This window comes from Colletotrichum phormii (genome assembly GCF_030913505.1).
Source record: "Colletotrichum phormii strain CBS 102054 chromosome Unknown BDP81scaffold_3, whole genome shotgun sequence".
In the NCBI taxonomy this organism is placed as follows: domain Eukaryota; kingdom Fungi; phylum Ascomycota; class Sordariomycetes; order Glomerellales; family Glomerellaceae; genus Colletotrichum; species Colletotrichum phormii.
This window is the reverse complement of record NW_026851445.1, coordinates 753009-766977: the sequence shown is the minus strand read 5'-3', so window position 1 is coordinate 766977 and position 13969 is coordinate 753009. Positions and strand designations below refer to the sequence as shown.

At 49.5% G+C, this 13969-nt stretch overlaps 1 protein-coding gene and 1 non-coding gene across 2 annotated transcripts; both read right to left on the bottom strand.

Moving 5' to 3' along the window:
• Positions 1 to 6713: 6713 nt before the first annotated feature.
• BDP81DRAFT_t74 lies at positions 6714 to 6800 on the bottom strand. Its single transcript has one exon. It is a non-coding gene; the product is annotated as a tRNA-Glu (tRNA).
• A 534-nt stretch (positions 6801 to 7334) lies between these two features.
• Positions 7335 to 9883, bottom strand: BDP81DRAFT_478549 (homogentisate 1,2-dioxygenase; the record flags this gene model as incomplete). Its single annotated transcript, XM_060594859.1, has 11 exons — positions 9302 to 9883; positions 9070 to 9250; positions 8692 to 8975; positions 8551 to 8636; positions 8361 to 8492; positions 8219 to 8297; positions 7954 to 8137; positions 7774 to 7894; positions 7639 to 7710; positions 7511 to 7582; positions 7335 to 7453 (listed from the first exon to the last, which is right to left on the bottom strand). The coding sequence occupies exons 1-11, from the start codon at positions 9460 to 9462 to the stop codon at positions 7335 to 7337; spliced, it is 1491 nt and encodes a 496-aa protein (XP_060449614.1). The 5' UTR covers positions 9463 to 9883.
• Positions 9884 to 13969: the final 4086 nt, after the last annotated feature.

The window sequence follows — 13969 nt, the reverse complement described above, 5'->3', positions numbered from 1 at the left end:
GGTCGCCTGCGACTCGTTTCGCGCCTCTTTCGTTTTAGCGGGCGGCGTTAAGTTTGCGGGTTGCTCGTGACTCTAGCCTGAAATAGGCTTATGCGCACCAAGTCTCTGGGCGCGCGCCGCGGGGGGGGGGTCTTGGGGGGTCTTGGGGTCTTGGAGTGTTCGTAAGCTTGTCTTTGCCATGTACTTTTTTGCTGGGTCCCTTTTTTGCAGTGTAATTGCGATGGGGATCCGTATGTCTCCGTTTTTGACGGAGGTTCCCCGTCATTCGCGAACAAACCGACATGATTCCTGCGACTAACACGGGACAACAATTAGAGATCATTAAGATCAATAAAGTAGTGGTTCAGGCACGAAGAAGAAAAGTCCAATGAAGCTTCCTGCGACAGCCTTCTTCCCCTCCTTCATCCAATATTTCCATGCGCGACGCAAGGCGACAAGCATATCCGGGTACGGAGGGGAAACAAATACACAGCATCAAGCAGTACCTACTTGCCTAGCATCTAAAGCAAGCACCTGTGACATTCGCCAGCCCCAAACTGCCCCTGTCTCAAATCCATCCGCCCTCCCCTTCTCCTTCTCCTCCTCCCCACCTGTCAAGCTCACCCAACCACCATGACACCAACAACCCCCCCGGCCCTTCGGCTCCCCGGCAAAGACCTAGCAATCCAATGAGAGGTCAGTCGCCATCCCCAAAGGTCGCGTTCGCATTGTGTTAGATTGGCAAGCCTCTACATAGCTTAAACTCGGGCCTCTATAGTGCTCTAAAACTAGATTAATAATCTCGACCGAGATCGCTAAAATATATAAAGCTTTAATAAAAATACTAAACCTAAAAAACTTTCTAATATATAAATAATATGATTTTAAAATTAATAATTTAATAACGTACATGATAAGCGAGTGGGCCAGACAAGCGAGTGGGCCACCCAACCGCCATCGTGCCACCTACATCATCACAACACGCATTTTTCCATCGAAAACAATGACAGTACATAACAAAGATACCCAATTAAACTTAGCGGTTCAGGCTACCCAGAAAGACCGAAATCTCAGTATTCGGGCCGCGGTAAAGATCTATAATATTAGTCGCGTTACCTTAGGCCGTAGATTAGAGGGAACGTTATCATGACGTGATAGTATACTTAACTCACGGAATTTGACGCTGCTAGAAGAGAAGAAGCTGATTAAATATATCCTCGACCTGGACGCCAGATGGTTTCCTCCCCGTCTTTATGGTGTTGAAGAAATGGCGAATCAATTGCTTGCTGATCGTGATGCGCCCTATGTTGGGAAGCGATGGGCTTCGAACTTCGTAAAGCGATAAGCAGAGTTGCGAACGCGTCGTTTTCGTAAGTACGACTATAAGAGGACCTAATGCGAAGATCCGGGCGCGATTAACGCGTGGCTCTTGCTTGTGGCGAACACAATCGCGAAGTACGGCATCGTAGACTTAGACATCTGCAACTTTAACGAGACTAGCTTTATGATGGGCCAGATCTCAACCGGCATGGTCGTGACCAGTGCCGAAAGGCGTTCAAACACGAAAATGATGCAGCCTAGCAATCGTGAATGGGTTACGGTCATTCAGGCTATCAGCCCGTCGGGCTATAGCGTTCCGCCGTACATCATCGTTACGGGCTAATATCACCTCTCTACCTAGTACACGGAATCCGGTCTCCTATACGACTAGGTCATCGTAACGTCTAAAAATAGATAGATAATAAATAAAAGAGGTCTAGAATAGGCTCGGCACTTCAAACGGTATATAAGACCGCGTATAAAGGGTCAATACCGCCTCCTCATCGTCAACGGATACGAAAGTCACCACTCCGCGGATTTCGAGATTTTTTGTAAGAAGAATAATATCGTAACCCTATATATGCCGGCTTATTCGTTTTATCTACTCTAGCCCTTGGATATTGGATGTTTTAGGCCTCTAAAAACGGCGTATGGTTGAGAAATCGAGGATAAGATGCGTCGGGGTAATACGTATATTACCAAGGAGGACTTCTTCCCGGCGTTTCACAGGGCTTTCACACAAGCGATCACGGAGAAAAACATCCAGGGAGGATTCAGAGGGGCAGGAATTGTGCCTTTGAGTGCAGAGAGTATGCTCTCAAAGCTTAATATGAAGTTATATACTCCGACGCCTCCAGGATCCTTCCCGATAATACCACCGGCATAGACTTCTCAGATACTAAACAACCCAACGAAAGCATCTTCTTAATCAGAACTTATTAAGAATCGAATCTCCCGTTATCAAAATAGCTCACTAACTTTAATTATCAAGGTTATAGAGTATCTATCTAAGGGGGCTCGTGGATTTATGTACTAGATCGCCTTATTAAGATCTGAGAACTAGATCCTTCGAGAGGAGAATAACCTATTTAGTCGACGCTGGAGAGCTAAAAAAAAAAACCGTCTCCAATAAGGAGGAAGCCTTACTATAGCTGAGGGAGAGGACCTTTAGTCGTAAAGAGAGGCTATAGCCTAGGTAGAGGAGGAAACGCGCCGGAGTAGTGGTCGCCGACCGAGGACTGAGACGGGCTAACGACGATATAACGTCTACGGGAACACTGGTTATAATGCGCGAACATATCGATTTAATGAGGAAATGTCTGAGGAAGAGGACTCTGAATAGTTTCGATTGAATCCATGAGGTGGGTGTTGATATTTGCTCCTTCATGTCATGTGGTCGTGGTTGGGTGGCCCACTCGCTTGTCTGGCCCACTCGCTTATCATGTACGTTATATGTTATTAATAACTAACGTGGTTCATCAGTTAGCCGGACGTTTTTTTCTAAACACACTTATATCCAAACCACGTAAACCTTTGACGCATAAAATCTCAACAATCATAATGCCAATCTATACCCAAGAAGATAAAGTCATTCTTGCGATTGAAGCGATCCGATCAATACGCGCTATAGGTAGTAACTTGAGTATTTCGCATGCCGTAAAGACCTACAGTATCCCGAAGAGTACCTTAGCCGATAAAATGAATAACCGACCGCAACGCGAATTAACTCAACCCTAACGATATAAACTCGATCCGATCGAAGAGAAAACACTTCTATAATATATTATTGAACAGGATTCCAGAGGATTTCCTTTGTACCTTGGCGGTATGGAAGATATGGCCAATCTCCTGCTGCGAGCGCGTAATGCCAAGCCTGTTGGTAAGCGATAGGCTAGGCGGTTTGTGGACTCATAGCCTGCTTTGAAAACAAAGTTTAATCGTCTATACGATTATCAAAGGGCTCTTTAAGAAGACCTAGAGGTTATTTTAAAGTGGTTTGTATTATTATGTAACATAATGACCAAGTGTGGAATCTAAGAGGAGGACCTATATAATTTCAACGAGACTGGCTTCATAATGGGCATAATTACCGCGTTAATGGTGGTAATATGCACCGATCGACGTGGTAAAGTAAAGTCTGTCTAGCCGGGTAACCATGAATGGGCTATAGTTATTGAATATGTTAATTCAAGCGGGCGGTGCATCCCTCTGTTCGTGATTGTTAAGGGCGCATATCACCTTGCTAGTTGGACCACGGAATTAGGTTTTCCGGGCAACTGGGTCATCAAGCCCACTGCTAATGGATGAACGGATAATCAGACGGGTCTTGACTGGATTAAACACTTCGACAAACATACTAAGAACCGAACTAAGGGCGTCTACCGGATGCTCATTATCGACGGCCATGAGAGCCATTTATCGGCCGAATTCGACGATTACTGTAAGTAGAACAATATTGTAACGGTCAGTATGCCTGCACATTCGTCGCATTTATTACAGCCATTGGATATTGCGCTTTATTCGCCTTTGAAACGCGCATACGGTGATAAAATCAACCTATTTATCAGAGCCTCCATAAATCACATTACCAAGTCTGAGTTCTTTATTGCCTTCCACCAGGCCCACAACAAGGTTTTTAATGAGGAAAACATCAGGTCTGCTTTCCAAGGCGCTGGAATTTCACCATGGGACCCAGACTATGTCATCAAAAAGCTTGATGTGCATTTACAGACGCCTACACCTCCTATGGCCAACCCTTCAACACCACCACCTTGGCAATCGCAAACGCCCTCTAACCTACAACAAGCCGTCTCGCAGTCCAACTTTATTAAAAGCCGGATCTCTGCTCATAAAGGAAGCTCAACGACACCAATTATTGCTACAGTTGAGCAATTATCAAAGGGTACGCAGACAATGGCACACTCAATCACTATTTTAACTAATCGGCTTCGTACCCTTAAGGATACGAATGTAGCACTTGCTAAGCGTCGGAGGGCTAAAAGGTCGTATGTGCAGCTTAGAGGGGCACTTAGTATAGAGGAATCTCAGGGTTTGCTGGAAGAGAAACAAAAAGGTAAACGTCCGGCACCTCGAGAGGATGAGGAGGGGGGTATATTAAAGAGAGCCCAGCCGACTTAGAGACGCTGTAGTGCGTGTAGTAAGACTGTGCATAATATACAAACTTGTTTCAAAGATGTCGAATCATCAGGAGATTCTAATAACGATAACTAATAATTGATTTAATGCGTTGTGGTTGAGAAATACTAGATGTTGTTGTAGACGTGGGGAAAAACGTCCGGCTGACTGGTCCGGCCGGCTGACTGATGAACCACGTTAGTTATATTTTAAATATATTATGAAGATACTGAAATTTTTCTAATTAGTTATTATTCAAAGAAATTAAGTAAATATGCAATTTAATATGCGATAAGGAAATGCGCGGCTGACTGGGAAACCATGTTATATTAAATCAATAAATTTTTATAAAGCTTAAATTTAAGCCTTTATAACATTTTAAAGCTAAATTAGTCATCTTAACCAAGATTACTAAAATACGTAAAGCTTTAGTAAGACTGCTTGATCCGAGAGGGAGAGTATATAGTATATAAGTAGTATAATTCTACACGTCGCCCCATCTGATCACGCCGTTGCTCGCTGCTGGAGGCTGGAGCTGTCGTGGATTATTCGTGATCATTTTCTTTGTCTATGTTCTGTAGTTCTCCTTTCCAGATGCAGCCAGGAATATCCCTCATCTGAGGCAACTGGATTCCTGCATTTTCATTGGTTGGTCTCACACAGATTATTATGGATCCAGATTGCTCGTTCTGGTCCGAGCATACCCGCCCAATTCCACTTCCGCACTTCAACAGGAGCTCCTCCCACGGGACCAAGACAGTGCCTGCCGCCGTCCCGATGCGGCATGCACCCAATCACCGGCGCAGCAATCTACCTGCGCGGTCATCAAGCGTGCTAGAGCAGACCCGCTCGGGCTGCTCGGGTCCCTGGCGACGCAGCATGTCACCAAAGAAGGCGTCTAACAAGGGTCTGGCAGACGGAATGGATCACACAGCGGTGCTCCGCCGACGAAGAATAAGGGAGACCCACTGTTACCGTCACGGCGGCCGACATTCTCGGCCCGGGCCCCGGGGCTGTGTGAAGCATCCGGCCATCTCCGACCTCTTCTCCGTTTTGGTAGCTGGTAGGTTTCAATACCGTCGAGAGAGAGCTAAGTGGCTCATGGCCTCGCCGCCATCTTTAATTCATGGGGAAATGCATCACGTTTTGGAAGCGAGGCAGTTACAGGTTGGTAATCTCATGGCAAGCGCTGGTCTTAACTCAGGTTTGCAGGATATCATGTTTGCCTGATAAGACCCCCTATAGACTGAACTAAAAACAGTCACACCAACTTGAATTTTTCATAGAGTTCAAATTTCATGTAAACGTGGTAATCTAATCTAATTGTAGCTTATTCATTGAACAGCCCGCATCAAGTATCGAAGTCTCTCCTCACGCCACTGAAAGAATATGGTTTACATTAATTAGCACTTAGGTTCTACTCACTCAGTGAGCTTCTTGTGTACCCGTACGACTCGGTCTCCAGATCTCCGATTGCACGACTGACAGGAATCCTGTAGGTGAGCAATCATTAGCCTTCCGCGCCATCGACCCATGTAGTACCACAATATCGCCTCAGTTACTCGCTTATCTGCATACTAAGTAGGTACTAGATACAAGTAGAAACATAGAGATTAGGAGTTCGAGGAAAGAAATACGCAGCCAAAAGGGTGCAGTAAGTAGTCAAGAGGATCCAGAAACGTAGAAACGGGTGACAATATGGTATAGCCTCCCTCTTGTTGCCTGTACATGGTTCAGACTCGCTCAAAACATCGTGGATCAACAACTCCACATACCTTACTCCACAGGGGGGGGCAACAGGTTCTTACAGAAGCAGCTCGCAGCGTCAGACAGTAACTGTAGTATCTATGCTCCTGGTCATGAAAGTCTCCCGAAAATACCACAGCCTCAAACATACATAGAATCCAACTACGGGCCCGGTGGGAGATTACCTTCGCCAGAGCCCAGCTCTAGATAAGTAACATGGAAGGATGAAGCTGGAACCTGAGTAAAGACGACACCCAAAAAAGAAAGAAAAAAAAGGAAACCAATCACTCTCTAAGATAAATAGGTAGTTGAAATGTGCACCAGCCGTAGAGAATAAATCCGAGGGAAGGGACAGTTACTACTACTCACCTCGGAAGGGTCGAAAACGCCCGTTGTGGATACTCTAGGATCCATGGAGACAAGAAATCAACAATACAAGCAGAACACTCACTGTGTGAATCGATCAATCAACCAGTTAATCGTGCGATAGAAGCAAAAAAAGTAACGAAATTCATTGTAATAAAGGGCAAAATTTCCGAAACCGAGAATCGAACTCGGGGCTATGCCTAACCTCTCAAGTGAATGAGAGGGCATCATGTTGGCCACTACACCATATCGGATGTTGGTGAAATTTTCGGAGAGATTGTGACCAAATCAAGGTACCCCGCAGTGAAGCCGGTAATTCACCGGCACACCACACCACAACACCAGGCACGACTCTTCAAGGTCGAGTCACGATATCTCAAATTTTCATCGGAGGTATATATATCCTAAATTGTTCCACTGCCCAGATCAATTCTCTTCTTCAGATTATCGTCATGCTCAGGGTTCCTCCGCATGCTGGCAACTAACCCAAGCCCCCCCCCCTAAAATAGCGTCCATCCCTCTTCACTAACACGCCTCCACTCGTGTCACCGCCCAAGAGACTACAGCAAAAAAGAGGAAATCCTTTCGACAAACATACCACCCACAACCGAATCGTTGATCATGTAACATTTGAAAAAGATATATAAAACTTTCAGAAACCGCTGGCAAAGGTTTGTTTATCGCTGTGCATCGCTTCGCTATTTCGGATCAAATGGAGAAGAGACGAGGCTTAAGAGAAGAAAAGGAAAAAAAAAGCCGCTTTCAGTGATGATGGATCGACGTCACTTTCAATGGCCCAGGGTAGCCCCGAGGGTCGGCAGTCCTCGTCTTCGCAAGTCGCTATTCACTTCTTCGGCGTGCTCGAGAAAGTGACCTTGCATCGAGTCCCAGAGAGATGCCGGCGGTACTACCAACGGCTTATTAGTGACTCCCATTCCCTTCTCAAAGCAAATTTTCTCCTTACCTTCCAGCAATCCGGTTCTTTCCAAGGCGTATTGTGTCACTGCGCAGTGAGTACTGATCTGGAACATGAAACCTGCAACGAGAATGTCAGTCGTGGCGATTGGTGTTACGGTTCATTGCTGTCCTTACCGAGGTATCCTTCTCCCACGCGTTGGGCCTTCAGTTCGTTGGTGGTCGCCTGCACAAACGCCTCATGTGTTTCTGTAGGCCCCCTATTAGTATCTAGTCTCATGTTTGAAGGAAGATGTCTCCCGGATTTCATACCTCCGTGAGGCATGAAGCTCGATTGAAAACTCAGGCCACCAGCTTCCAAGTTGCGACTGGTGCCCTTGTAATCGCCGTATACGATTCCCACCACCTCCGTCGACATGTTTCTATGGTAATACTGCCACGCTATTAGCTACGGCACGCGTCACCCACCCCCGAACAAGAGCCAACACGTACGGGAGGTCGAAAGGTATTCGTCGCCGAAGACCACTTTGGCGTGAAGAACATGACATCCGTTGCGGGTACCCCGGGCATCTTGGACTTCGCCGTCAAGACGGTGTACAAACTAGGGTCGGCTTGGTCCTTGTCCGCAAAGGCGGCGTTGACGAACTTTTCGGCGGCATACTTGAAAGGCACGTAGCTATCAGACAGTGTCAGCACCTGAACAGAATAAAATGGGGGGGGGGGGGGGGATGGGTCTTGGAGCGGGCGTTTCTCTTACTTGCCATCCCATGCAACCACGTCAAAGGGCGTGTGATTCTGTTTGCAGGACCACAGCTTGCCAGCCAGTTTATACACGACTAACACACCGCGTCAGTCAGCGCAGTTGCGTCTTGGCAAAAGTGATAAGGCAGACAACTTACTCTCCCACTCTGACGTATCCATGTCAAAGGAGGCGACGGGGAACTCGAAATCGCGAGGCAAAGCCATCCCGTTGCTTCCGAGCGGTCCTAGTTCTGGCAGCTCGTACCGGCTCCCGAATATCTCTTGGATGTCTAAGCCCATCAGCTGAATGTTCCTTCTCATGCATATGGCAACCGTCAAATGACTCACAACCCCGGGCCGGACCATCCGGCAACCCGACCTTGAAGCGGATGCCACTCTGGATCACCGCCAGCTCGCCAGGCCGTACCATCATTCTGGAAAGATTGTCAACGGAATTTTGGTCACCAACTGGAACCGGTGACTGCCCACCTCCCGAATTCTGTCTGGATGTCCAGCCTGCCAGTCTGAGGCACGAACAGCATGTCGCCGTCATTGCTGCAGAATGCGCGTTTCTTCATCGAAGAGTTTGCGGCGTACACGTGTACAGCCAAGCCGTCTTTGGTTGTTGATTCGCCGTTTCCAACTATCGTCTTGAGCCCCTGGACGAAGTCGATGGTCGGATCGCCTGCCTTCGGCACGGGGAATGCTCTCCAGCAGAGTCCTCCGGGAACAAACTCAACATTCTCATTCCCAGATGTGAATCTTGACTCGATCTTGAGGGTATAAACAAGTCAGGGGTGAGTCCATTTTAGTGGCAGTTGCGTTACGGCAGAAGGTAGGGGACCCAAGGAATGAAAAATGACTTACATCTGGGTTTCGTGGCATCTTTGTGATATCTCCGTGGGCTACAGATGGGAATACGCGGTAAAACCAAGCATTTTGAATGTCGGTTCGAGAGGCAACGAAGGTCGAACCGTTGAGCTGCTCGGAATAGAGGTTGTACTTCACTTTCTGCGGTACATTACATGATCGAGGCAGAGTCCCGGGGCTTATTGATCAGCTCAGACTCTTGACCGAGAATGGTGGGATGTCAACTTACATGGCTTCAGAAGAGAATCTGTTCCCAAATCCAACTTGATAGGCATACGGATCGTTCGGATAGGACTCCGTAGTAAAGGCGTGCTGGGCAGAGGCGCCCATCGTCAGTACGGGGTCTGAGGCCATGGGATACCTCTCAGAGCTGGGAATAATGGCTCCCATGTTTAGTTATCGTATGAAGAAAGGCGAGAACAGGAGCGAATCTAGTTGTTGGCATTCTCTCAGAGCGGTTCAATGAGGGTTGTGAAACGCAACGGCCGTATTGTTACAGACAGAAGTAGACGGGCATCACGAGTGATAAATGCCATGTTCCACATACGACATTTGTGGCGTCCGCAGCCGGCCAGTATTGACGGCACAACTAACTTTGGCTCGAGAGTAGGCCCTTGCATCCGATGACACTAAAAGAGATCAATCGGACCAGCGTTCGATCGCGCAGAGCACAATGATAGACAGATCTCTTTCGGCACCAGCGGTACTTCCAGTCGGTACGTATTCCCAAATGGCCGGGCGAGGGAACGTCCCGCCCATTGCCTGCCGGCATGCGGGAGCACAGGAACTGGGTTCCTGGGCATCTGGTGTGCCTCGTCTCCCCTCCCTTCTCCCCCCCCCCCCACCACGAACACCGATTTGCTGCAACTCAAACTGAACAAACACCTCCGGGTATTGGCCAGATCTCAGGATGTCACCAGAAGAGCGAAACACTAGTGCAATGCCTTCTGAGAATGGGTCGATGTAAGCTTTGGCCATCAGTCGCCTTTGCGCAATAAGGCGGCCTTAGTGGGAAATATCAGGTTAAAGCAGGCCCGATTTCTCGCACAACGGTCGAGTTGATGACCGCAATTTGGCCCGGGCTGGCTAATTCCCATTTCCCATCTGGGGCACCCGCTGTGCAGCAAGATCAGTCGGTCGATATCCGAGCCAGGATCCCGTGTTCGATTTCCAACACAATTCTGCTTCTGACGACGTGAGATGTCCTGAGATCGTGGACGAAAAGGCCAGCTACGGCCATGTCCGGCACGCGGATTGGACCATCACTCCCGTATGTTCCGTAGATTCTGCTCGTGACCCAATGTGGCGGAGAAGGGGGCAGGGCATAGGCGAGATTCCATGGCGAGCCGCGAATGGGGCCATGTACTTGAAAAGTATCCGTACAGAAAACTTGACTGTACGGAGTACGGAGTACCGATATAGAGTAAAGGAGTTGAAAGCGACCGGTTGACAGGTGTCACATCCCTGACAAAAGAAAGGCCATGACTGGACTCTATGTGGCGCGCAAAGATAAACCATCCACTCGCGGCCGGCAATCGCTAGCCCCAGATGGGAGTTAGATTGGGATTCGGCAGTGAGTGATCGTCGGATCTTTGCGCACTGTATCCGCAGTACGGATAGCTTTCCAGCGTTTGATCTCGCTGGGTGTACAGATAGACGTTTGGGCAACATCGTACTGTAGTCGCGGAGCTATTGCGCTTCCGCCATCGCCGGGCGGCCCCAAGCAGAGTGAGACACGAAACAAGCCCGTCAGCTTCTTCGGGCTGATACTGGCCGACGTATGCCTTTCCAGGTATAATATTCGGATGTGGATGACTTGTCTCGGTACCAAAAGTGCGTTGCATACGTGGGGAGGTTGATGCAAGGGCGGTCCAACCCTTACTGTCCACGAATAGTCTGTGACGACGGATTACCCAGAGTCTGGAGGGCAGTGTCCCTCTGCGCTAGGCACGCACTTAAGAGAGGCCCCTGCCGATCGCCTCTGACACAAGCCGCTTTCAGGCTGGCCTAGGCCTAGAGGCTCGTTTGGCGTTGAGTCTTTCTACCTGCCCCCCTTATTTGACTTCATATCGGTCGCTTCAATGGTGATTTTTCTGTTTGCAGTAAAGCTCGTTTGCTCGTATTCTGTGTGGTCATCAGTTTGCGTTGTTAGCACTGAGCAAGTTTTCCCCTGAAGGCGCCGAGCTATCTAACTGCGCCCGCCGCAACGATGCGACCGATCACCGATAACTCTTGGACGAGGAGGCTGCCTCTCTTTTTGGCTTTGGGCGTGAGGTTCAACTTGATAATAGAACGCAAGGCAAAACATACTGCAATAATGGCGTGACTTCTCGGGTGGGCTCATCTTGTAATGGGGGGTTCGTTGACGGCCCGTTCGACAACATGGGCAATAATCGAGCGTGATCGAAGATTGCCTGGGCAAGCAAACTTTCCTAGGGTATCTCCCTCAGAAGCCAATACCGCTGCGAAGGCTCCCCACATCCGAAGAAAATAGGTGTGAAAGGAGTCTGATGGCGTGTGAGGCAGCGTTTCTGTCAACGTAGTTCCGTGCACGAGAGGGGTGCTTAAAAAAGCCCAGTTCGGAGCGCCTAGGCACTTTTCGGGAACCAGGATGGTGCCTCAGAGACGACAGAGACAGGCGGGATGAAATGCTCCAAGACGTAGACGGAGTTACGACCGAGCCAATGAAGGCAAACGAGATGAGAGCGGGATGATGAGATGGAAGGAGACAGTAATACAGTCCGTTGGGTGATGGGTGTGACGAAGTGGGAGGCTAAGGCCGTCGAGGTTAAGGTCGAGGAGAGTCTAACAGGCAAAGCGATGGGTACTAACCTTGTGGACTAAACAGTCGCCAAACTCCATGCGGCGGGCGTAGTCGCGTAAAGTGGCTTCGGGAGACTCCAGACTTTCGTCGCGTGTGCTGTGTTGCAACCGCCCGAGAAGTAGTCCAACTCCGGCCGGTGTAAGGTTGTACAGCAGGAAGATGCAGTTGGCAAAGTATGCGTAAGATAGTGTAGTGTCTCGGTCCTCAACCGTGAGTGTAACTGCAACTACGATTGCAGCTACCAGTGCAACTACATGCTGCATGCTGCATGCTGAAGCCCACTTGCCCACTTGATGCCATGTGATAGGCGGTTGAGTTCAGGATAACCTCCACAAACTGGGTGCTGGAGGAAGCGAGTATCCCGTAACTATGCGAAGCGCAAGGGCAGCCTGGGAGTTCCAAGGAATGTACGGCCCAAGTGGCCCGAAATGGCGTGTCGGCGGCTGCAGGTGATGGCCTGGGTGTTGCGAGCTCTGCCCAAGTTTGCGAGTATCCGGTAGCAGACCAAACCAGAAAGCCGGAAAGGCTAAAAAGTGAGGCATCTCGTCTTACATGGCCTGGATGCCAAAGCAAGTAGGGATAATCCGGATTATCGTCAGTGATGAGAGTCCAGAGCCCCGAAGGCTACGTAGGCAGGCGGCAGAGGCTAGAGATGCCTGTCAGTCTAGGGGCGGAACGCGGGCGAATCTTGATTTCGTAAAAGCCTATGCTGCTAGGAGAGACCCATGACCTTGGACCATGACGCCTTTTCTTGGCACGGCGGTTGCGAGGTGAGAGAACAGAGGATTCGGAGCCGTGGTTAGTGCTCGATGGTGCCGTGTATGCGGAATTGCCTGCCCGCAACTCGCAGACTGCAAGTCGACCTCGCATGCCCCCCCCCTCCCCCCACTGTAACACCGAAGTTTAGAGTTCACGGTCAGGAGGGGCAGCCCTGGGCGGTGTAAGCCGAGGAGTGGCCGGGCCAGGGATGGGATTGAGGCCATGGGAAAGGCAAAGGCGACTTCAGCCGCCCGCCCGCCATATCGGAGGGGTGATGGACGACACATGCGGCGGAAAAGGCCCGCCTCGGAAACCGTTGTCTAGCTAGCGTATTTGTTGGTCGTGTCTTGGACTCTTGTCATGTATTCGTAATTCCGTACGACTCGAGGGGAAATGAGGTAGGTGGTGGTGGTACTATCCGCACAGGTACTCCGTAGATGAGAGATATGTTCGGAAACTAGAGGCTAGGTGCCTGTCTAGTGTAAGTGGTCCTCTCTTTTTTTCTCTTTCTCTCTCTCTCTTTCGCTTCCTGGCTCTTGGTCAGTCAGGTTCGTGGGGTGTATTCGTATGTCCACAGTCCAAGTATGGATGGATACCCGCCGTGCCGGCAGAGTGGGTGGTGTGCTGTGTGAAAGTTGGGTCCAAGGACACGTTGCGCGCGCGCCGTCACAGCCTCACGGCCATGTGCGTGGTGTTTCCAAGGCTTGGATGATTGAAGTCTCCATGGGCTTGGCGGTCCAGTCCTGACTCTGCCTTGCGGTGGCCCTGTCGAGCTGGAGACTGGAGTTGAGTTGTATAGATAGTATGGTATAGGTAATATCCGTACCGTGTACAGATACAGAGGAGAACTGTCTCTGGATCGTCCCAGTACTGTGTAAGGCAAGTCAGGGTCCCCAAAGAGGCGGGGCTAATAAGGTAGTGAGGAATCATCGAGTTGGCCCTTGGAGAGGATCCATTCAAGTGTCCACCTCCCGAGGAAAACGCACGTTGTTGTGGGGCTGTCGGCTATTCTGAGGTCCACCAGATTGGATACCGATGAGCGATGCGCGACTTGCGATTTGGTGATCTGGAAGGGGAAGGAACGAAAAGACGTTGGCACCTCACGTTGCACGTTGGGTTCCCTTTCCCTTTGAGGCTTTGGAGGGGGGTGAGGCGGCAAACGACTAGTAGGTAGGGGTCTGAGGTGTGTGAGGTGTTACTGTTGGGTGTTGTTGGCCTGGCGCGCAACGTTGGAGATTGGAGAATTCGGAGAAAGAGGTTGTGTCGACACCAGGGCAGGTGCGAGATCCAATCATCCATCGTGACTGCCTCTTT